Genomic DNA, 20,656 nt, shown 5'->3' on the forward strand with positions numbered 1-20,656 from the left:
TCATTCACACAAACAAGCTTTTGTAATTACTCCCCGTAGCTCATTACACCAACAAAAGAGCTATACAATAGAGCGAGTCCTGCTGCAATAGCCCTTCACTACGCTCTTTGCTCCAGTAAAAGTAGAAATTAATTTGGTGTGCCTTTGGGAGACTCTGAATGACTTTTAACACACAGCAGGTTAGGAATCATAAACTCCCAATCCATCAAAGTGCTGCGAGAAGACCTACTTGTCCACACGGTCTGTATTTCAAGCAGAACGAGCCCGTCCCCTAACAGAGCATCACCAAGCTTTAACCAGAGAAGTTTCAAAGCCAAAAAAGCGGAGTGAGGACATCCCACTACCCGTAGCACTTCAGCTGTAGAAGAGCTCTGCCTCAAGACCACTTCTCTCAGCTTTGTATTATGAATTTCAGCTCCATCTACAGCATGTTACCATGTTTCAGACAATGACAAACCAGCAATTTTAGATGAGAGCACGGGCCCTCCGTGCTTCCCCTCCTTCCAAAATTCAAACCTACTAACCTGAACCTTCAGAAAAGCTAGGCTGCACCTGACATGCCAACAGGGACAGGTCTGCTCATGCCGTTCTGGCCTCTCCCCTGCCAGGTTATGAGCAGAGATAATGCTGGACCATTGAAATTACATTACACACCTTTTTTCTTTGAGACTGTGGCTCTCATGAAAAGAGCTCTAAGAGGTGATCTTTAGTAAAATGAGGTGATCTTTACTGCAAAACGTGCATCTGCACCAGTGAGATTTACATCTCCAGCAGCTTTCACATTTGCTTCCATAGCCAAGTGGTACAAGTTTGGAGTAGGGCTAATTGGACTCCTGAGACCGTACAGACAAAACCTCAAATGAGGCAGCCTGCCCACACTAACCAAAACGAAACGTGGCTGTATAAAATATACAGATGGCTTGAAACCCTAATATTCTGCCTTCACACAGGTTCGTTGGCCATTTCACCTTACTGCAGCCTGTACATCACCTTTTAACGTTAAAACTTAAGCACAGACTTATCAGTGAAGAGGTTTTAAGAACTCTGCAACAGAGCATCCTGGTGATCCCTCCATACACAGGCAGAGATGTCCTGATTTAAGGATCTGTGTTGCATGGCTCACTTACAGATTACCCACCAGTCTTGGAGTTGTCTAACAACGAGCTGCACTGATAAGATCTCTGCTTTAGGTCTTCTGAAGTAAGTCAAATAAACCACAAACGTCTCTAAACTGCAGCAGAATAAAAAGATGGTGTTTTGCTAACAACAATTAAGTTTGTTGGAAGCCAAAGGAGCTGGCAACTTCCAAAGAAATTCAAAGGGAAGGAAAATATTTAAGTCCACGTTGGCTGCGGGTCTGTAGGTGGATACGTTCGATGGTTGCAAACGCAATCCATGAACCTCCAGGTGAAGGCAGACAAATTAAGATGAAAGATAAACAGATCTGTCAAGGAACCCCAAGCAATCAAGGCACAAGGCGCAAACTTAAAAGCGCTTTTTCAAGTAAAGAAACAGACTTTTAACCTCATGCTGTATATCTCCATTTTATGACTTTTGTGAAATCAGGTAACGCTTTCCAAACCTGGGAGACAGCACTTCTAAAGCTCTCTCAGTAAAAGCCACGCTCTGTGAAGTCAGTACAGCAAAATACATCTCAACATCATCTGCTTTAATCTGTTACATTTACCACATTTTTGTTTTAAGAACATTTCAGACATTGCCCTATTTATTCACGTGCAATTATTTGTGTAATCACAGCATGTAGAAGAAAATTAGTGGAAGAAGTTAAGGAAACTGCACAAATACAATCATAAATGGAGAAAAAAAATTGTTAAATACACTGCACAACCGCAATCACAATTATGCAGCAAACTTTAAAATAACAATACAAGTGCAATCACACAGCCTTCCTTGATTTCAGTGGGACCCAAGAGAGATGCAAATCTATAAACTGAAGGGTCCTGACCCTGAGGGCAGTGCTGGGCTGCAAAGGGCCGTTCCCAAGGCGCGCTCACCCCAAATTCAGGGCTGCTCTCCGCGCGTTCACAGGGAGAGTTTTTTTCTCTGTATTTTTGAAGGAACGCCACCGTAGCCTGGGGAATTGTTTTTCTTTTCTTCCCCTGCATTTGCATAGACAGAAACTTGCCCACAATTTCTTGAGCAAGCCCAGGAGCAGGCGGCAACCCCGGGAACATCCAGGGACAGCTCAGCACAGGGGGTGCCCAACAATACCATCTCCTTGCAGCCACCTCACCCTTACATTTAAACCAATTTCTGTAGCAACACAAACAGCCGCTACACCCCAACACACCACCCTAACGAGCCTGCCCGGCTGCGCTTTAATAATTACTAATAATTAACTAATTCCCAGCTGCTAAAACAGCCCGAAACACCAACACGGCGCTCGGGCCGCGTTCTCCTCCTGCTCCCCTACAGCACGCGGCGAAACGACCGAAGGGGCAGCGCTCCCCTAAAAATCAGAGATACCCAAAAAGCGACGAAATCCCAAAAAGCGGAAACCCCAACCCCCCCCCAAGCCCCGCGGGGCCCGTACCGTAGATGGGCCGCAGGCGCCGGTCGTTGGGGTCCTGCACATGGCCCCGCGCCGCCATGATGAGAGCGCAGAACCGCACTGCGCAGCCGCGCCGGGGGCGGGGGGAAGGGGCCGGGCCGGGCCCTGAGGGCTCCCCTCACGCAGCGCCGCCACACGGGGAGGGGGGTCCCGAGCTTCTGGGGGTGCCCCGAGCTTCTGGGGGTGTCTTGTGCTTCTCTTCCTTTCTACCCCCTTCTATTTTGTTCACTTCTTTCCAGTCAGCAGCCCTAGGTCCGTGTAGGTGGCTCCGTCGGAGCGCCCTGGTGTGCCCCCCTGTAGCCGCCCGTGCCCTGCTGGCTATGGGTTTGGCCCCGCTTTGGGGGTTTTTCGGCCGCGAAATTGCCGCCTAGTGTGGTTTTGGGGGCTCCCGGGTGTGGAGGTGGGGATGACGAGCCCGCCTGGTAAGGTGTGTGAAAATTCAGCTCAACTGCGCCGAACTGAGAGCCTCTATAAGAGCGGGGGGTCAGGCTTAGAGTTTGTTTAGTTCGCTTTATTTAGTTCACTTTATTTAGTTCATTTTATTTAGTTTGTTTTATTTAATGCATTTTATTTAGTGCATTTTATTTAGTTGATTTTATTTAGTTCATGTGCCCTGACTGGTCCAGCTGCACTCAGCAGTGCTTGCCTTGCGCTCCCTGCACACCTCACGGCTTCACGCTGCTCCCTGCCAGGCCAAATGCTGCTGGATAAGCTGAGAACAAGCAGCACGTGTGGCCTTTGTGAGCTGCGCTCGGCCACGCTGTGCACAGACCGTAGCACGCATCTTGGCAAGAAGTCAGCAATTCATAAGATAGCAGGCATACTTTGCCTTTAGTAGGAACCTATGGGAATAAATTAATGCTGTATTGCAGGATGTGTCTAACTACAGCTTGAAGAGGAGTGATAGATACTGACTGGACCTCAGAAACCTGTAAAACATTGTGTAAGTTGAGTTATAATTTGGCTTTATAACTTAAACTCTCCGTGGTATTTCCATCTGATTGACTGTATTAGTCATTACTCATCTTCTATCTGCCTGCATCTTGAATGTGGTAAAGACAAAGCACGTGTTCTTTCACTTAGGGAGAAAGGAGTGTAAAGATGGATGTCATCCTCTAGGTAATCTTTTTTTCCCTTACCTATTACAAGTTTGACTGACAGCTGAGAACAAATACTGAATTAGATAAACTCTCTGTGCTCGTTAGGTAGTATTTGTGGATGCAAAAAAAATGAAAAAAATTATGGTTAGCTCTGTGTGAGCACCCATTTCTTGATGGACGCAGTGACAGTGTATACAAGTGGAACTACTGTCAGGAGTTGTTGTTCTGTTCAATTTAATGTTCAATCCTTAGTTTCTTGGGAAACTCATTTTGTAATTTTTACTTGATATAATTATCATTTCTCTGAAAAATTATATAGTGACTATTTGCTTCTTTTTCGTTCTTTTGTAGAAACTGTGCCTGTAGATTGCAAAACTCGCTTTTGCAGAGACCTTTTCCAGCACAGATCACCAACTCCCTTTCTTCCTGCTGTTACTCACAGAAACTCAGCTCCATTCTTTTCTGAGCTCAGGCTTGTGTTTGCTTTAGGTTTTAGAAAAGGCAAAGTGAGGCATTACTCAGGGAGCAATGCCTGATCCTGGCTGGGTTATTAACGTGATTAACTTGCATCTGCTTGTCAGTGCTGAAATCTGTGCCATCCGCAGCTGCGTGCCGCACCCTGCCAGCACGTCCCATGTCCCCGAACAAAGAGCCTGAGGGGTTGCGCTCTCCTGATTGCCCCTGCCAGGTTCTCGGAAGAGCCTGGCACAGACGTGGTTTACCTGCGAGACGGTGCCAAAACTGATGCTTTTTGTTTTTCTTCAAATTTTAAGGTTTTAAGAACATTGGCACATCTCGAGACCATAGTAAAGGTGTTAAGACTTTTTCCTTTGTAAATATGGGAGGTAATTTTTTTGAAATCAGAAACAGTTTCACAGAGGGGCACAACTTTTCTCACCAAGGGGAACATGATGTGGGAGATTAGGATTCTCTGAGTGTTACCAACATTCTTTCATGGTAAATTTTAATGGAATTAATGGAGAAATTCACCATTTAGTGAATAGACTGGTAATTGGAAGTAAAATATTCACAGTCAAGCCATAGGAATGACACTGTGAGAAATTCATCCAGTCTGGGGAATTTTGGTGGAGTCCCTGATGTGGAGTTGCTTAGTTCAATGCATTTTTCAGAAAACAGATGTTTTACTTGGGGAAGGAAAAACAATACACAGAAATCTTCACAAGCCAGTTCCTTTATTTCAAGGGCTTATAACGCCTCAGTGACCTTTTGTTCTCAAGATAGTGCCTCTTCAGATGAGGGCTGCAAGCAGGAGCAAGGAAGTTTGTCAGTGGTTGCAGTTGTTTCGAGAAGTTGGATTCCTTCTAGATGATTACACAATTAGCAGCACTTGCTAGCAAGCATTTTTAAGTTAAAGCTGGGTTTGACCAGAGGTTGTTTCACTTCCCTATTGAAGACAAGTCTTGCAGGGGATTAACTTGTGCTGGCGGGGTGGCTCCCATGGTGCTTTCCCCCAGGCACCCATCCACAAGATCCTTTACTGGCCTCCCAAAACCTTGTGCCCGCAAAGTTCAGCGACGTGCGTACCCTGCAGACATCGCACCTTGTGTGCTGTGTGGGAGAGGGATTTTCCTCGAGAACTTCATGTGGAAAAAAACCCTTCTAGATGCCTTCTAACAAAATGCGGAACTTCAACGCCCAGACGTGTGAGGTGTTCGCATGGTCTGCTCATCTCTTCCTTGTGCCTTGAGACAGAGGCATTGGTTTGCTTCAGGATGTGCTTTGAAAACACTCTCTTGATGCATCTTAAATGCAGTTAGCTTCTCTCCTGAGGTATAGATTCTCTCCCAAGCCCAGTACAGGAGGGAATAGAATCAAAAACTGAGAAAATACATTATTACGGTTTACTGGCACCTAAAAAGGCATCAAAGTGAAAAATTGGGGCTTCAAAGTAATGAAGGTTATGAATTTTATAGCGTAGCCTTTTTCAAAATTGTCACTTCACCCTTTTAAGTGCTGTGCTGTATTCTGCTCTGTAGCCTGTTACACGGTCATGCTTGGTTACCTGCAATCTTCTTGAAGTTTAACGTGAAGACCTGTCAAGGAGTTTGATTTCTTTTGTTCAGCATTTGATCCTGGAATTCAGAATATGCCGCGGTGCTGCGTTTAGGTGAGGTACCGCCGGCCGCTTTACAGCCCTTTGGCCCATCGGGGACAGGGAACGGGTCTGTTTTTATGCACTTTTACTCAAGAATGAGGCATTTGGTCTAAAGAGGCGCCAGACCAGGCTGCAGGAACAGCTTGGCAGCAGATCTGAGACGTGAGAGGAGCAAGGGTTTGGTTCAGGAAGGCAAAAACCTCTGGAAGCAGTGACCTGTGCCGCACTGCTGAGGCGGCTGGGGAGCCGTGGTGGGGCTGGCTTAGGTACAGGAGCGAGCTGGTTTTGGAAGGGGCACGTGTGTAAACATGTATTTTGTTTATACATGTGTTTAAATGTTTATATATACGTTTAAATGTTTATATTTATTTATGTATTTATACACAGAGCCGGATTGCTCGAGGCGCGAGGCCTTCGGGCCGTGATGCGATGCCACCCCCCCCTCAATCGCCTCAGGCAGGGGGCGGGGCCAAACTTCAAATCCCCACGGGGGGGAGGCGGAGCCCTCAGCCTGGTGACGTCTGCGCCAGCCAATCGGCACCCAGGGCCGTTCGAGCGGTGACCGGCACCCGCTTAGACCAATCAGCTGGCGGCGGGGGCTTGCCACTGACCAATGGGGAGGCGGGAGGCGGGCGCGGCGGGGCCGGTCGGAAGCGCGAGACCGGGCCCGGCGGCGGCTGACGGAGGAGCCGGGTGAGGGGCGGGGGGCGCCGGGCCCTGAGGGGGGGAGGGCCGGGGTCTCGCCCCCTGCTGAGGGCGAGGAGCCCTCGGGGGCCGCTGAGGCGTTTTGGGGAGCGGGCACGGAGCCCCCAGAACCGGGCGGGCTCGGGGTTGGCGGCTGTGGAGGGCTACGGGGGCTGTGGGGGGCACCGGGGCCTGACCGGGGCCTGAGGGGAGCGGGCGGCGGTCGTGTGGGGGCCGCTGGGTGCCGCTGACCCGACCTCTCCTTCAGCTCTCGCCCCCAAAATGGCCACGGCTGCGGTGCCGGAGGGGGAAACCCGGCTGTGCGGCAACTGGTAAGAAACGAAACCGAACGAAACCGGGCGGCGGGGAGCCGGGAGGCGGCGGTCAGGCTGGGAGAGGGGCCGGGGTGGTTCCTCTGTGCAGGCGCAGAGCGGTTTGCACAACCGTTACTCACCCTCCTGACGCACCTGGGCTGAAACGGAGGCGTTGGGATAAAAAGGGAGGCTTGGCTGGCAGCGAGGAGGGTGGGAAGTACACGGCGTGAAGGTTTCCTCGCAGTTGTGTGGCTCAAAAGCAAAGATGTAAAAAAAAATATATATATATAAAAAAAATCAGTAGGTGCATGTGAAGTGTCAGTTGTTTTCCTTTGATAAGTTATCACCCCTCAGAAGCTCCAGCGTTGGTAAACATTTATTGATAACGGTGTCATTTCAGAAGTTGCATCTTAAATACCAGCAACTAAACATCACGTGTTTTCTTTTTTTCTGAAGAGGACATTGGAATCTAAACAGTTTTTTGCAGTGTCCATCTGGTTTGGTTGCCAGAAGTTACGTGCAGCGTAGGCGCCGCTGCTGGACTTTGTTGTTTGTCAGGCTGTTTGCTTCTGGGGGCCTGGCAGGGGAGAAAAGCGATCAGATGTAGCGTTTTGTCCTTGTGGCAGGGGAAGGTACAAAGCAGTAGGCTGTACAGGTAAAGATCCAGCACAACGGAATCAGTTACTGCATTTTTCCAGTGTCAGACTTATTGCCGAGCTATAAGAAGCTGTGCCTTTCTTTTCAGGAAGAAACTTTTATTTTCTCCAATTTAACTCAAACCTGGTGATAACTTCTGTATGCTGTAAAATTTATCTTTCACATAAAGAAACTAATCCACCATGAATCTTCATGCTTAATTTGTGACCTTTGTATGTTAAATACATTCATATCCTGACTACACAGGAACCTAGAAGCCTGGTGGGCTCATTATTTTTTAGTTGCTTGGTTCTATAAACTACGAAATCCTATAAAGAAACAAACGTATGAAAGCTTTTTGAAAAAAAAGCTTAAAATTGTTGTATGTTTTCTGAAACCTAACCTCTGTGATTCTTCTTGTAGCAAAAAGGATATTCCTGTTCCCAATTTCACCATTCATGAAATCCACTGTAGCAGAAACCTCGAAGTGTGTCGCTACTGCAATGAGTCAATCCCCAAGTCTGAAATGAAGAACCACATCGAGTCGGAACACGTGCAGGTGATGAGCACAGTTCTCCCCTAAAGTTGCTGATTCCTGTGGCAGTTAATGTGATGAGATCTGTTTATTGCAGGTTACCTGCAAGTGTGGCATGAAGGTAGAAAAAAGCCTCTTGGAGGATCATGAGGTTGGTGCACTTTATAATTACGTACACTTGGAAGATACTCTGGTATTTCCAAGCACTGATTCCTGAGTCTTTCTGTCAGCAAAGACCTGGATTCCAACCCGTGATTTATGCAGCACTTTTATTTAACCATGCTTTCTAAATTCACACACTTTGGAAGAATGTGGTGGGAAATGGCTCAAGCCTTCACATCAAAGCGGTGTATTTGTTCTTGTTGGTGATTAAGATGAAAAATGAGGTGTAATACTTCAGAAGTACAGGCTGCAACTAACTCATTTTTTTCATTCCATTAACATTATGCATTTCTGTCTCTGTTGCTGTCATTGTGTGTTTTACTACATTGTTGTGTCCAAACAGACTTTTAAAAAAAACTTGCAAAATGAACTAAAACAGGACACAGTGGTATTTTCGAGTTATTGAATCCAGTTCTCTGCTGCCATAGTCAATCTTGCTATATATTTTGGTATTTTACCTTCCTTTGGGCTCATTTAAAGAGAATTTTGGAAGTACCCTGCAGGTCTGCTTATTGGTGAGGAATAAAATTACTTTATTTGAAGATATGTCCAGTCCAGAGGACTGGAAGTAGTTCATCCTGCAAGTTCGTGTGCAGTAAATGTGCTGTAAATCTGCTCCCCAATATAACAATAACACAAACTAACACAGCTGTACTCAATGAAACGTGGCTGGTGCTGGTTATAAATACCACATCTAACTCTAGCTTCAAAAAGCACTGGGTGAATTTGCTGTTCAAGCATTACAAACTTAGACAATATTCTGAATATTTGGAGTTCTTCAGCTGGCATCTTTATGAGCACACAGGTTATACAATGTGCTGTTCTTTTATTTCTCACGTAGTATCTTATTTCAGGCTGCTCTTCGGTGTAGCTTTGTATCTGGCTAAAGAAACAATAGGCAGCTCAGCTCTCCAGCAAACTGAGAACCTCCCCCAGCTCTGCCTCAGTTTTCCATGCGTGAAGAATAATCTCTCTTTCTTTTTTTAGGCATCAGCGTGCCCCTTGCGTCCTGCGGTCTGCCAGCATTGTGACATCCAGCTTCCTTTCAATAAGCTTCAGGATCATGAAAGTTACTGTGGAGCTAGGACTGAGATATGTAGTGGGTGTGGTCTTAACATAATGGTAAAAGACCTGAAAGAGCACCCTCGAGTCTGTGGGAAAGAGGTGAAACAAGCCAGAGTAAGCAGAACAGTGCCTCGCTTTGAGGACGAGGATGCAGATGCGCACTTGCACGCCCTTCGAGACATTAGAAACCAGCTGAGATCAGATAACTACCCCGGGCCCTTGTGGAGAATGCCCAGGGTGCTAGAAAGGCAGATTTATAGCAGCTGTGTAGGAGACAAAGCAATTAAGGACATTAGGAGAAGAAATGTTTCAGCAGTACAAAGAAGTCAAAGTCAAGGTAAGGTGTAGATGGGAGTAATCATTTGCTCTTAATTTGACAGCTGACCCAAGTAAATGGCTTTGTAACTGATTTATGAGAGAATACTTAGTAATGAAAGCTGTGGAGGCAATGTGACTGCTACTATTTTGCTGTGGAACAGAACTGCAAATATATCAGCCTCCTAGTCAGAGGAGTGCTGAGATACCCGGTGCGAAAGCCCAATCTGCTGCCTCTTCTATCGTCTCAGAGAGTGTGTAGCTTAAAAGTGAAATTGGATTTGTTTGCTCACTGCAAATTCTGTCAATTTTTATTTAGCAGCTGCCTCTTCTTCAGTTAAGTAGAAGGGGAGGTAAGATCTGTGTGCGGGTTCACACACCTAGTGCGCAGCGTCTCTGCAATAACAGCCTGCCTGGACGTAGCTGAGACTGGTAGAAATGCCTCTGCTCGCTCCTAAGCCTCTAATCTCCTAGCTCCACGTGCCGAGGGGCCTGTCACGTTTCAGACATGCCCTTTCCATGAGCTCTCAGCTAAAAGTGTGCTCTGCTTTGTGGTGTGGGCCGCTCGGAGGGTTTAACACTGCAGAACACTAAATTACAGTCTGCTGTAGGAGACTGCCTGGCTTGTAGAAATAACTTCTGGGCTTAGTTCATGGAGCTAAAGGTGTGGAGAGCTGTAACTTGTCAACTTGTGTTGAATCCCAAGCTGTGCTCACAGTTAGGATTTGTATGCACGTTGTAAGCTTTGGGTAAAATTCTGGTGTAATCAGGACAAGTGAAATGCCAGCGATGCTGGAAATACGGCAGCGTAGGGGGGAGCTGAGCCTTTCTTTGGACACCATCAGCTCTGTCTTGGGTGCTGTTCTGAACAGCGCTGGTTTCAGCATAACTTTACTACCAGGAAACGTTTTGGGGATTTTTATTTTGTGCAAGTATAATCCCCCCTGCTGTCAGGTGTAGTACTCCAAGCAGTTAGTTTCCCCACCTGTATCTTGAAGGCCCGGACTGCAGTGTTACAACTGAGGGTAGGTTACAGAGCTTTCCTCTGTGATTTTGTTTAGCTCCCATCACACTTAGGCTCAGGCCTTACCTGAGCTTTTGGTGTAAGACAAACAGCTTTTTTTCCCCCTTTATCTGCTTGTTACAAACAGAAATAGGATGACTGCTTTCTTCCCTCCTCCCAGTCAATATGAGGAGTGTCCTTCTAGGTTTTGAAGCACTGAACTCCTTGAGCATCCATGTGTGAAGCACTCTTGGTTGAACTAGTGTGACGTATTTAAGTGAGCTGCTTGTTGCAGGCTTAACGTTCTCTAAAATTTATGATATTTATATTTTGAAGAGCATGAACTGGAGCAGTGGGAGAGAAATAAAAACACTAACTCACTCTATGGAGAGCGGAACGCCAATTTAGACTACATGCTGGCCCTTAGCTTGCAAAGTGAGAATCCTCACAACGATGCTGCAGCAGAAATTGACAGTGACTTCTGGGAACACTACTACACCAAAGAGTCTGTGCCATCTGCCTGCCCTGATGAAACAGACAACTCAAATATCTTTTCTTGTGACTCTTTATTGTCTCTTAGCACTTCAAACCACGTAAAAAGTAAGTATAAATGCTGTTTGTTTTCTCTTAAAGTTTGAGGGAGGAGAGAAAGAGAGTTCTTGGGTTCAGAGTGCTAAAGATTGTCTACTGATGTCTTTAAAACATCAAAATGAGCCTTTGAGACTCCCTCTAAATCATTTTTAGATATCTAATGCATAGGAGATTAGATACTCCATGAAGACCATATTCTAGACTTTTTTTCTTTAAATTTTTTCTTCCTCAAAAATAGTAATAACTCTTAGAAAGAAGCTAAAGACAGCAAGGGAAGAAGAAATAAAAGCTATAATGGATCTTTGATCTTGATATGTTCATAAAAAAATTCTTTTTAAATCAGAACAGTTTGGAACAGCAAAGGGAAAGGTGGTGATGCTATTCCAGGGATGCAGCAGTGCCTTCAGTTCCAAATGAAGCGCTTGTGTACCCAACTTGATGTTGTTCTCGGGGGATTTTTAGAAACAAAGTGGTGAGAGATTTATAGCAATTGTAGCTGACAGGGAAGGGAGACCCGGGTGAGCCCTAAAGTGCCACTTTATTTTGAAAGGAAAAACAGTGCAAAAGGGTTTACCTGAGGTGGTAATATGCTCGTGTGTCAAACCATTTAATACATTTCTGACCCCAAAAGATTGTTCTGACTCTGGGTGATGTGAAACTTGCTCGTGAAATTCAGCAAGTGGGACTAAAGTAACTTCCTCAGCAGTTGCTCTGGCTGCTGTCCTGTGGCACAACAGATCTGTCGCTTAGGAATTCTGAAGCTGAGTTGGTCCGATTGCAGCTGACTTTTTTTTTGTGGTAGAGGATATAACTGTCCTTACTTTGCAGGTGATGAGATCATGTTGCCGTGTGAGTTTTGTGAGGAGCTCTACCCTGCTGAAGATCTGATTCTTCATCAGGTGTAGTACTTCTCTTTGTGCTGTATCCAGGGGCTTGCAGTTGAGCCTTTTTAATGTCACCGTGACTGAACAAGGGCGCAGTGTTCACTCGGTGATACTGTCAGAAGCTTAGCGATTGTGTCTTTGCATAGCATGTTTTTTAAAACCCGCATATGCTAAATGTGGTAGCTAACTTTTCTGTTTTAATTGCCTAACAGACAGGTTGTAACCCAGCAAGTGCCTTTGCCTCGTTCAGTAAAAGAAGCTCCTCTCCAAACCCACGGAAATACGATGGGCTGCAAGACCTTGGTTCCAGAAGCTGTAGGTCTGTTTATTCACCCCAGCACCAAGCTGTCCAGGCAGAAGCAAACATTATCATTCCCTGTGAGTTCTGTGGCATCCAACTAGAAGAGGAGATCCTCTTCCATCATCAGGTAACAGACAGACCTCGATCCGTTCTGCTGCATGTAGTTGTTCAAGAAGTATTCCAAGTGCTGTGCCTTTGGGGGCGGGACGTTTCAGGAATCAGTGTAACTGTCCCCTGTATCGGGTCTGCCTGAAGCCTCTTGGTTCTGTCTGAACTGTTGTGGTATGCTGGGGCTCTTACTGAAAAAAGAACAATCACTTTGAAAGCTCATATGGAAACTGAAAAAAATACTGTGCAATTTCAGGGCCTAAATGTTTGAGCTGTGTGTGAAAGTTAGGCTGAAACCAGGATGTGTGAATCGAAACTAAAGGGGGAGAGGTGTGCAAGCCTATACCCTGGGTAGGTAAGAGAGGAAGGAAACAACACAGACTGCAAATGTGGGAAGTAGAGAAATGCCTTGGAGGGTAAAAGGTAAAGAGAGAGTACAGGTAAAAGCATGAATGTATCTGAAGCTGGGCCTGAGAGAGAAGCGGTGCCTTTATGAAGTGATGGATGCTGCAGGTTGCTTTTTAGGGTATTCTGCTTCTTCCATACGTCGCTGCCTCTTCTACTACAGAAAGCACACCAGCTCTTGGTACTGCTGGAACTGCTGCTGCTTTTTAAGAACGATGGACAGGTGCCAAGTAGGCCGCTTGGTGCTTTAGTGCTTATTCAGAACACCCCGTAACAGACCGTATGGTCACCGGGTGGTTGGCAGCGAGGCCTCGCATTGCAGGGTGGTTCTGTTCAGCAGGGGCTGCCTGATGCTGCCAGGCCCATTTTTCCTTAGGTCCTGTGGTAGTGAGCAACTTCTCCTAAGCTCTGTGATACCCACACGTTCTCTCACACAACAAGCCAGTGTACGCCTCTTCCTAAAAACCTTAGTGCTTTTGGAGGGTGATCCTTTGTGATGTTTTTACAAGAATAAATTTGAAGGAGCTGTCATTTAAATCCCTGTGGTTTGCCCTAGGATCAGTGTGACTTGCGCCCAGCCACAGCCAGCCCAGCTGGCAGCTTCCCATCGCAGCAGTCAGCGTCTCCTCAAGACAACAGGGAGAGAAGAGAATCACCAGAGCTGGTTCGGAGGCGAATCAGGCATCAAGGTGTGGGCAACACACAGATTTTTATGCACAGTGCTTTCCTTTACGCTTCCAGGAGCACTGTTTGTGTTCCAAGCTGAGTAGATGTTATCTTTTTCTGTCTCCAAAGTGTTGAAGTCTTCAGTCACCTCCCATTGCTCTAGTTTTATGCGGAAGGATTAAATCTCTGACACTTGGTATCCTTACAGCTCTCAGTTACAGAGCCCTGTGCTGCTGGACTGGAAGTTAGGTCTAGTTCTGTGATGTGAACACATTTTGCATTTACTGTTCCTGAATTGCTCCCTTGGTGTCCTTTCAGGAGATGTTTCTCCTCGGTGCATGGAAGGCTTCAGGCAGCAGAGGCTCAGTTACCCTGCGCGAGGGCCAAGGTCGCTGAGCAACGCGGCAAACGCCAGGAACGCACCACTGAGCTCGTCGGGAACGGTGAGAGCCGGCGAGGCTCTGAGCACGAGGGGGAAGCCGAGGAAGGTGGCCGGGAACGAGGGGAGGCAGAAGAGCAGAGGTGCAGGCGAACCTGGCGGGACAGCGCCACGCGTGAGACCGAGCCCCAGCTTCCATGCGGAAGCCTTCACGTCTGGCTTCTCGGGTACTTCTCCAACCCGGCGCAGGTAACGCCTTTGCTTGCTGAGGTCCTGAAAACTGCTTCAAGCAGCTGCCATAAATACAAATTTTTTTGTGATGCCTTCATGGCTCAATGCCTACTTCCTTTGCTGCTTAATCCTGCTTGCTTTAGAAGTAGCCTGAATCACCTGTGGTTTTTCTTACATTTTGTTAGTTTTTTCCTGCAGTGCATGTGTATCGCTGAGGTTCCTAAAGGCAACGCAATAGAGGGCTTGGGTCATCTGCTACAGAAATAACTGTTAAGATTCAGGAGAATGAAGGGCTTTTCCCTAGAGCTTCTGGACTCCCTGGTGGGGAGAGACTGTGCTTATTTGGCAGTGAGAGCAAAAGCTTGCCTGCTTTGTCTGAAAGTGTCCCTGTTCTTCCTCTGCAGCTTCAGAAATGAAGGAGGGAGGAATCTGGGGCTGTCGGATGTGCCAGGCGGCTTGAGGAGCAGGAACGTCAAGGTAAGGGCGAGTGGTGCTCTGCTCTGTGCTCTCCATGCTTCTGTTTCAGAGTACCTCAGCAGCCAGCTCTTCAGTTTTTCAGCGTACAAATGTGTTAATGAGCAAAGTGTGCAATTGCTTAATGTGCTGTTGATTTGCTGGGCTCATCCTGTTGAGTGGGACTGGTTAGGAAGAGAGGATGTTTGCTGGTGGTTATCCCTCATGTTGGTGCTGAGGGGAGCCGTCCACCTGCCTCGTGCTGCAGCGATCATGTCAGGCTGATGAGCTACTCGCAGTCCTTTCTGCTTTAGTGAGGTTTTATTCCGTTGCTTTTTATCCAGTACTCCTTGAAAATAGCATTTTTTTCACCTCTTCTTTAGGCAAAACCCCAGAGCCCTGAATTTGGTTACCTGGAGGACAAGTGACCTACCATGTATGAAAACCATGCCTAGCACTCTACGCACTCTTACTATGCACTATAGTACTTATTTATCTGAGCGCAAGTAATTGCTGTATTGCCATGTCATTGAAGACTTTATATGAATTTAAATTTTTATGGGCAGTGATCATTTTGTATGTATTTTTAATTTGTGAGAGTATACTACAGGTTTTTACTTCTGTGACCTACACTAAGCAACATCCCAAGCTGCGTATTTGCTAACGGGCTCCTGCCTAGAGCCCCCCATCATCCGTGTTTCCATGGGGCTTTTTGCAACACCCTCTGAAGGAGAGTTTCTTCGCCCTTTCTGTAAGCATGCTCCCTGCCCCTCGTGTGCTACTTACTCTGCAGCCAGCAGCGCTGGACGGAGAAAACCACAGCGAGCTCCCAGCCAGGACGTGGTAGGGGATGAGGGGGGCTTGGGGCTGGGAGCCCCTCACCCAAAAGGCGTGGGGTTGGTGCACGGGAGCACACTGGGTGCTGCACAGGAGCTGGTCTCTGTAACGCAGCCTGGGCTCAGGGATCCAACAGTGGAGTTTGGTTTGCTCTGCTCTCAGGGGCAGTGGGGGCGTTGCTGAGCCTGCTCCTGCTCCTCAGGCTTGGTGCTGGGTCCTTGTGGTGGGGGCTGCGCCCTCGCTGCGTGTCCTGGTTTGTTATTGAACTGCCCAGGAGGTGGCTGGGGGAACCCCAAGTTCCGTGGTGGGTGAGCTCTGATCCCAGGCTGGCGTAGTGAAATGCTTTTTAATGCTGTATTAGTCAGTGCTTTTTAAACTCCTTGTAATAAAATTTATCTAATGAGACCCTGAAACGTTGTGCAGTGAAATCTCTTGCACGAAGCGCTGTTGCACTGCAGAAGGGCGTGCAAATGCTCTGTGAGAGTAAGTTTCATCACTGCAGGCTTAATGACAACCTATTCAGAATCACGCTGAGCAGGCTTTGTTAATTTGTGTTCCATTATTACCTGCACCAGGTCTTTGTCAATGTGCTCTATGAGCGCTGTTAGCATCCCCTGTGCTTTGGCACAGTGTAAGGGAATTAGTAATGCACAGGCTGGAGCAGGCAGGGCTTAGATAATGACTGTGGGCTGCAGCCTAAGGCTATTACCTGGGTACAGCAGCTGGGGATTAGCAGGGCTCGTTAGCCAGTCACTCTTCTAGGGCAAGGCTGGCATTAGAGGCCTTGCTGTGTGCTGAGGACTGGGGCTCTGCTGCCAGCAGTGTCACATCAGCTGCAGCAGCGTGGAACAAGACTGAGAGGATCCTGGTTCTAAAATAAAGACATCTTACGGATGCTTCCACCAAAATGTAAGTGTTTATTTATACAAGAAAAGCAGAATAAATGTATTAAAAAACAGGTGGTAACCAACCTTGCAATGGCAGTTCCGGGGAAAACTGGCAAGATAAAGGAACCTACGCTGGCTCTGCTATTTTAGGAGAAGGTAGCAGGATGGCTTGGTTCAGGTACTGTTAGTATGAAAAACTACTGAGCTGACACCATGGCTTAGGTTGCATTATTTCTCATGCCTAAGAAATAGTGCACTTTCTCCATTAAGAGAAGTGTTAACAATCATTTTACTTGCTTTTCCTTTTGTACAAAATATTTACATTCCTCTTGCAAGTAAATATAAATTACAGTGTATTTACCCATAAAAGCAGGTGGGCTGCAATTTCATTTCTCATAGTTCTAATCTGCATCAGTACAGCTTCATCACAGGAGGATTTCTTGTATTATTTCCAGCCCCAAATAAGGACACAATACATCTAAAGGGATGTTAAGAATCTCCTTTATGCAGTGTACACTGTATGGCCAAGAGCACTTAACAGGTTAATGCTGTGTACGGTACCGAGATGGACACACACCAAGCTAGAACTAATACCCAGCTTCAGAGTTTTTCCATTGTTGAGTATAATTTTACATTCTGAGTATATATAAAAAGTCACAAACCAATCTTTGTTTTGACAAACAAGCCTATTACAGACAATGTCAAGTTCATTTAAAGCACAAGTAATGATGATTAGAAAAGCTTTTAATTAAAAGGCCATTTGTGCTACAGTCCAAACCCCTGCAGCACTTCCTTCCTAGTAACGAAAAAAAATAAACAAAACCCATCAAACACTACAACTTATCCTCTTACCGGGATCATAGTATTCTTTAGGACAAAAAAAAGTCAATGAAGGTTATTTATTAGTGTGATAATTTTCCTGTATAAGGAGCTTAATTTACACAGCAAAGTGTAAACAGCATTGACTAACTTTGTTATTTGTAATCATAAATAATTAATTGTAATAAATACTTATCAAGTAATTTTACAGCACACTCTTCAGGGCCAAGATGCAGATATGTTTCTCTCAAATGTGCCCTCTGGAAGGAGAAGCCAGACATAAGCAGCAGTTATCTTACAGCTGTAATCATAGCCTTGGAACCATTGGCATACCGAGTTCTCAAACCCCTGCGCGTGAGGTATTTGACTGCACTGCAAGTCCCCCCAAAGGATTAAGGGCTTGAAAACAGATTTAATTGAAAACCAACACCACAATTGCACTTCCATCACCAGAAAGAAACTCCAACCACCTCACTGCCAGCAGCACCAGTTCTGCCATGAAATGCAGTTGACGCTCTTTCCTTTTCCTTACAGCACCTGTTTGAGAATGCACATCCGAGATGGGAAAAAATGGCCCCAAGCCCTTTCTTCTGCTCAGTTTTCCCCTTTGTCATTGTAAATGTTACCTGTGTTGCACTTACTCTGAATGATTTCTCAGCTACATATATGCTTCTACCAGGAAATGGACAAGATTCAAGAGTAAATATTCTTCCTACATGTATCTGTTCCTGTGAAAGGGAGGGACATACGCAATAGAAGGGTAACAGCTTTCCTAAGCACAGGATTTGGAGACTCTGTATGCCAACAACTATCTCTACAACTGTTGCACACACTTCTTTCCATTCACTCACAGAAGAACAAGAATATACACACTTGTTTAGGCTTTTCTCTCGCACTCACATTTTATCTTCCAAGTACCACACACTCATAATTCCCAATATTCACAATAATATACAATAAATACAGGTTTTTCAATTCCCATGACCACCGACAAGCCAAATTAGCGTATGCTGTCGTCTAAAGAGACAAAATACCAACCTTGACGTACAGTTACACGCACACCATCATAAACCTCTCGTGTGGCTGATGTGCACCAAACACATCAGAAGAAAAATAAATAACTCGTGGCTCAGTACTGGCACTTAACTTACATATAGTATCAAGCCAAGGAGCACAGCAGTAGTTTCAGTATGCTTTCTTCAGTTCTTTAGCACGCAGGCAATTCTCACTCGTGTCTGGCTCTACGAGATTAACAAAGCAACGCCTGACTTTTAAATGCTCCCACTACCGTGCGACGCTTCTACAGGAGCAAAGGAAGACGCACACGTTGATGTGCTGTTTTGAAACCACTGCAGAACATACTTTGAAACAAGAAAATTAAACTTGGAGAACTGCTCTCTCTCCATAGTCTTCCATTATCTTTCCATACAAAATAGAAGCTTTATCTTCAACCAAATAACCTTCTGCCTTCCCCTCACCTCACTCTCCTTTTAGGTGTCACTTTTCTAGGATAATTTACTCTTAGATCAAAAGATCAATCATTTTTGAGTACAAATACAAGTTAGAGGTGTTTTACTCAGCACTTGTCAGGCCGCCCCTGCAGCACGGTGCCCAGTTCTGGTCCCCACAATCCACAAAGATGAGGACAGACTGGAGAGGGTCCAAAGGAGGGCCACAACGATCCAAGTGCTGGAGAACCTGCCATGGGAGGAAAGCCTGAGGGTGTTAAGTCTGTTCACGCTGGAGAAGATTCCAGTGGGACCTCAGCACAGTGCTCCAGTACTTAAAAGGGTGACTGCAAAGAGAACGGGGGGCTGTCCCCTCCCAGGGAGCCACATGGAAAAGAGACAGGGCAACAGGTACAAGCTGCACTGGGAAAGGTTTCATCTTGGTATAAAAAAGAAGGATTTTAGAGTGAGAACAATCAATCCCTGCAACAGCCTCCCCAGAGGTGGTGGTGGAACCCCCATCAGTGGAGGTCTGCAAGATGCGGCTGGACTGGGTGTTGGACAGGCTCATCCAGGCTCCCTTTGCCCAGGAATGGTTGGACCTGGAGATCTTCCCAGGTGCCTTCCGACCTGGGCTGTCCTCTAACTCTACAGCTCTGTGATTATTCTGAAAGCTCATTTGGAAACGGGGTGAAGTCACAGATTGTAAGCTTGAACTGTGGTATCTTACACCATACAGAGAGAAGCCATTTTGTTTCTGCTAATATTTTAATTACAATAAAGAAATTATTTTAGTACTAAGCAAAGCAGACATTTAAGAACACCTAGGGCAAGAACCCCACTGAATTACAGCCCCTTTCACTGTTCTCTCAGTTATAAACTTTCCTAATCACAAGCGTCCAGCTGAAAGCCCACGTTCATTGTGGCAGCTCCCCGTGTGCTTGCTTATAATTAAAAAGTTACAAGAAAATGGTGGAAACAAGCATGCAGTTTGGCAGCCTTTCCTGCTCTAAAACTCAAGCAAGTGCTGGAAGCCCTGCACATTCTCTGACTGCAGAAAGGAAAGGGACTGTGCTCAGCTCCGGCAGGCACCCAGCGGTGATTCCCTCCCCTGGTTCCTTCCCCTTTGTACTCAGAAATGTTTCGAGGGAGAGCGATCCATGAGCCTTTACCCCTGAGTTCTCCCAAACTCAGAACGTCCTCACTTTTGTTGTGTTGGCATGGGTAATACCATTCTAAATTACAAAATTAGAAATGTACATGTTTAAAGGTTTTTCAAAATTAAATTATACACAAACTGGTCTTTACTAAACTATCCTACAAATATTCCACAAACAAGGCAGCAAAATAACCAGTCCACCACAAAATCTACAAATACAAAATGTAAGTCTTCCAGTAATTATTGTAACGGGAACAAAAGTTCAGAAAATAAATTAACCTCCAGCTTGTCACACAGTGTTACAGGAGGTATTTTTAAGTGAATTGAAGGGTTCCAACATTAGCAGTTATGAAACAATCCAGAGTCACCTCTAGGCGTTCCCTTTGTCCTCTCAGCCGCTGAGTGGGTCCTCCCGGTAGTGGATGGCGTATCGCAGCTTCTCCAGCATTATGTCCAGCGAGGAGTACTGAGGAAGTTTGATCATAAACATGCACGTCTCGACACGGATGTACCGCGAGTCTGGAGAGCCTGCAGGGAAAGGAGCACCAGCTGGTTGAATACATCCTCTGCTTTTCACCTTATTCTCCAGAAGCATCCTTCCCCACCCCATGCTTCTTAAGAACAAATATCAAAAGAATACAATTCTCCGTAATTCTCTGAACCCTAAATGGTGCAGTCCCTTTTGCCCAGTTTTAAGGCCAATTTCTGTTTGTTCCATTGTTTAAAAAGCATGCAAGACAAATACAGAAAATCTAACCATCTCCAGAAGGCACTGTGTTAAGTAGTTAAAATTTAATATTTATTTTTACAGAATTACATGGTTTAAAAACAGGTTTTCTTTTCTTATTTGTAGCCATAACTACCTGCCTGTTTTTAATTTTTTTTGTTGTACATTAAATCCATGTTTAAATTAAAAAGGGGGTACTGAAGACTAGGACCATGATGTGAGCAGAACTGATTTTCTGTGCCTTCAGAGACATCAAACA

General features: G+C 45.9%; 3 protein-coding genes and 1 long non-coding RNA gene across 11 annotated transcripts in view; 1 reads left to right on the top strand and 3 right to left on the bottom strand.

Annotated features, from left to right (window-relative positions):
- The window catches only part of NAA25 (N-alpha-acetyltransferase 25, NatB auxiliary subunit), a 29,201-nt gene extending 26,510 nt beyond the window's left edge, over positions 1–2,691 (bottom strand). Inside the window, exon 1 of one of the 2 annotated variants that reach the window (XM_084491525.1) lies at positions 2,555–2,691. In XM_084491525.1, the coding sequence (XP_084347651.1) occupies positions 2,555–2,612 (58 nt within the window). In that variant the 5' untranslated portion in view covers positions 2,613–2,691. Of the gene's footprint in view, positions 1–1,966; positions 2,211–2,554 lie in introns of those variants that run through there. The other variant, XM_084491524.1, reaches the window with a different exon arrangement.
- Positions 2,692–2,822: 131 nt separating this feature from the next.
- TRAFD1 (TRAF-type zinc finger domain containing 1) lies at positions 2,823–15,770 on the top strand. 3 transcript variants are annotated; one of them, XM_084491537.1, is made up of 12 exons: positions 2,823–2,999; positions 3,445–3,515; positions 7,846–7,981; positions 8,055–8,108; positions 9,107–9,521; positions 10,839–11,102; positions 11,922–11,992; positions 12,190–12,405; positions 13,348–13,480; positions 13,776–14,085; positions 14,472–14,544; positions 14,904–15,770. In XM_084491537.1, exons 3-12 carry the CDS (start codon positions 7,949–7,951, stop codon positions 14,946–14,948), a joined length of 1,614 nt encoding a protein of 537 aa, XP_084347663.1. In that variant the 5' UTR covers positions 2,823–2,999; positions 3,445–3,515; positions 7,846–7,948; the 3' UTR covers positions 14,949–15,770. The 3 variants fall into 3 exon arrangements, with proteins under 3 accessions (XP_084347663.1, XP_084347661.1, XP_084347662.1); XM_084491536.1 differs by lacking the exons at positions 2,823–2,999; positions 3,445–3,515 and adding exons at positions 6,401–6,481; positions 6,741–6,804; XM_084491535.1 differs by lacking the exons at positions 2,823–2,999; positions 3,445–3,515 and adding an exon at positions 6,387–6,481.
- LOC311420533 lies at positions 4,849–7,926 on the bottom strand. 2 transcript variants are annotated; one of them, XR_014684355.1, is made up of 3 exons: positions 7,826–7,926; positions 6,927–7,363; positions 4,849–6,067 (listed from the first exon to the last, which is right to left on the bottom strand). It is a non-coding gene; the product is annotated as an uncharacterized lncRNA (long non-coding RNA). The 2 variants fall into 2 exon arrangements; XR_014684356.1 differs by lacking the exon at positions 7,826–7,926 and having other exon boundaries at positions 6,940–7,122.
- A 958-nt stretch (positions 15,771–16,728) lies between the features above and the next one.
- Positions 16,729–20,656, bottom strand: part of HECTD4 (HECT domain E3 ubiquitin protein ligase 4) — a 69,802-nt gene continuing 65,874 nt past the window's right edge. For all 4 annotated transcript variants that reach the window (XM_084491509.1, XM_084491510.1, XM_084491508.1 and 1 more), the window contains one exon: positions 16,729–20,198. In XM_084491509.1, coding sequence (XP_084347635.1) covers positions 20,062–20,198 — 137 coding nt within the window. In that variant the 3' untranslated portion in view covers positions 16,729–20,061. The remainder of the gene's footprint in view (positions 20,199–20,656) is intronic.

This window comes from Aythya ferina (assembly GCF_964211825.1).
Source record: "Aythya ferina genome assembly, chromosome: 17".
Taxonomy (NCBI): domain Eukaryota; kingdom Metazoa; phylum Chordata; class Aves; order Anseriformes; family Anatidae; genus Aythya; species Aythya ferina.

Bases quoted from the DNA above. Each gene is read 5' to 3' on its own strand.
- TRAFD1 (XM_084491535.1), top strand. From the start codon at position 6,402: ATGGGGAGGCGGGAGGCGGGCGCGGCGGGGCCGGTCGGAAGCGCGAGA. The intron at 9,522-10,838 runs GTAAGGTGTAGA...TATATTTTGAAG, and splicing joins ACAAAGAAGTCAAAGTCAAG to AGCATGAACTGGAGCAGTGG. The intron at 13,481-13,775 runs GTGTGGGCAACA...GTGTCCTTTCAG, and splicing joins GAGGCGAATCAGGCATCAAG to GAGATGTTTCTCCTCGGTGC.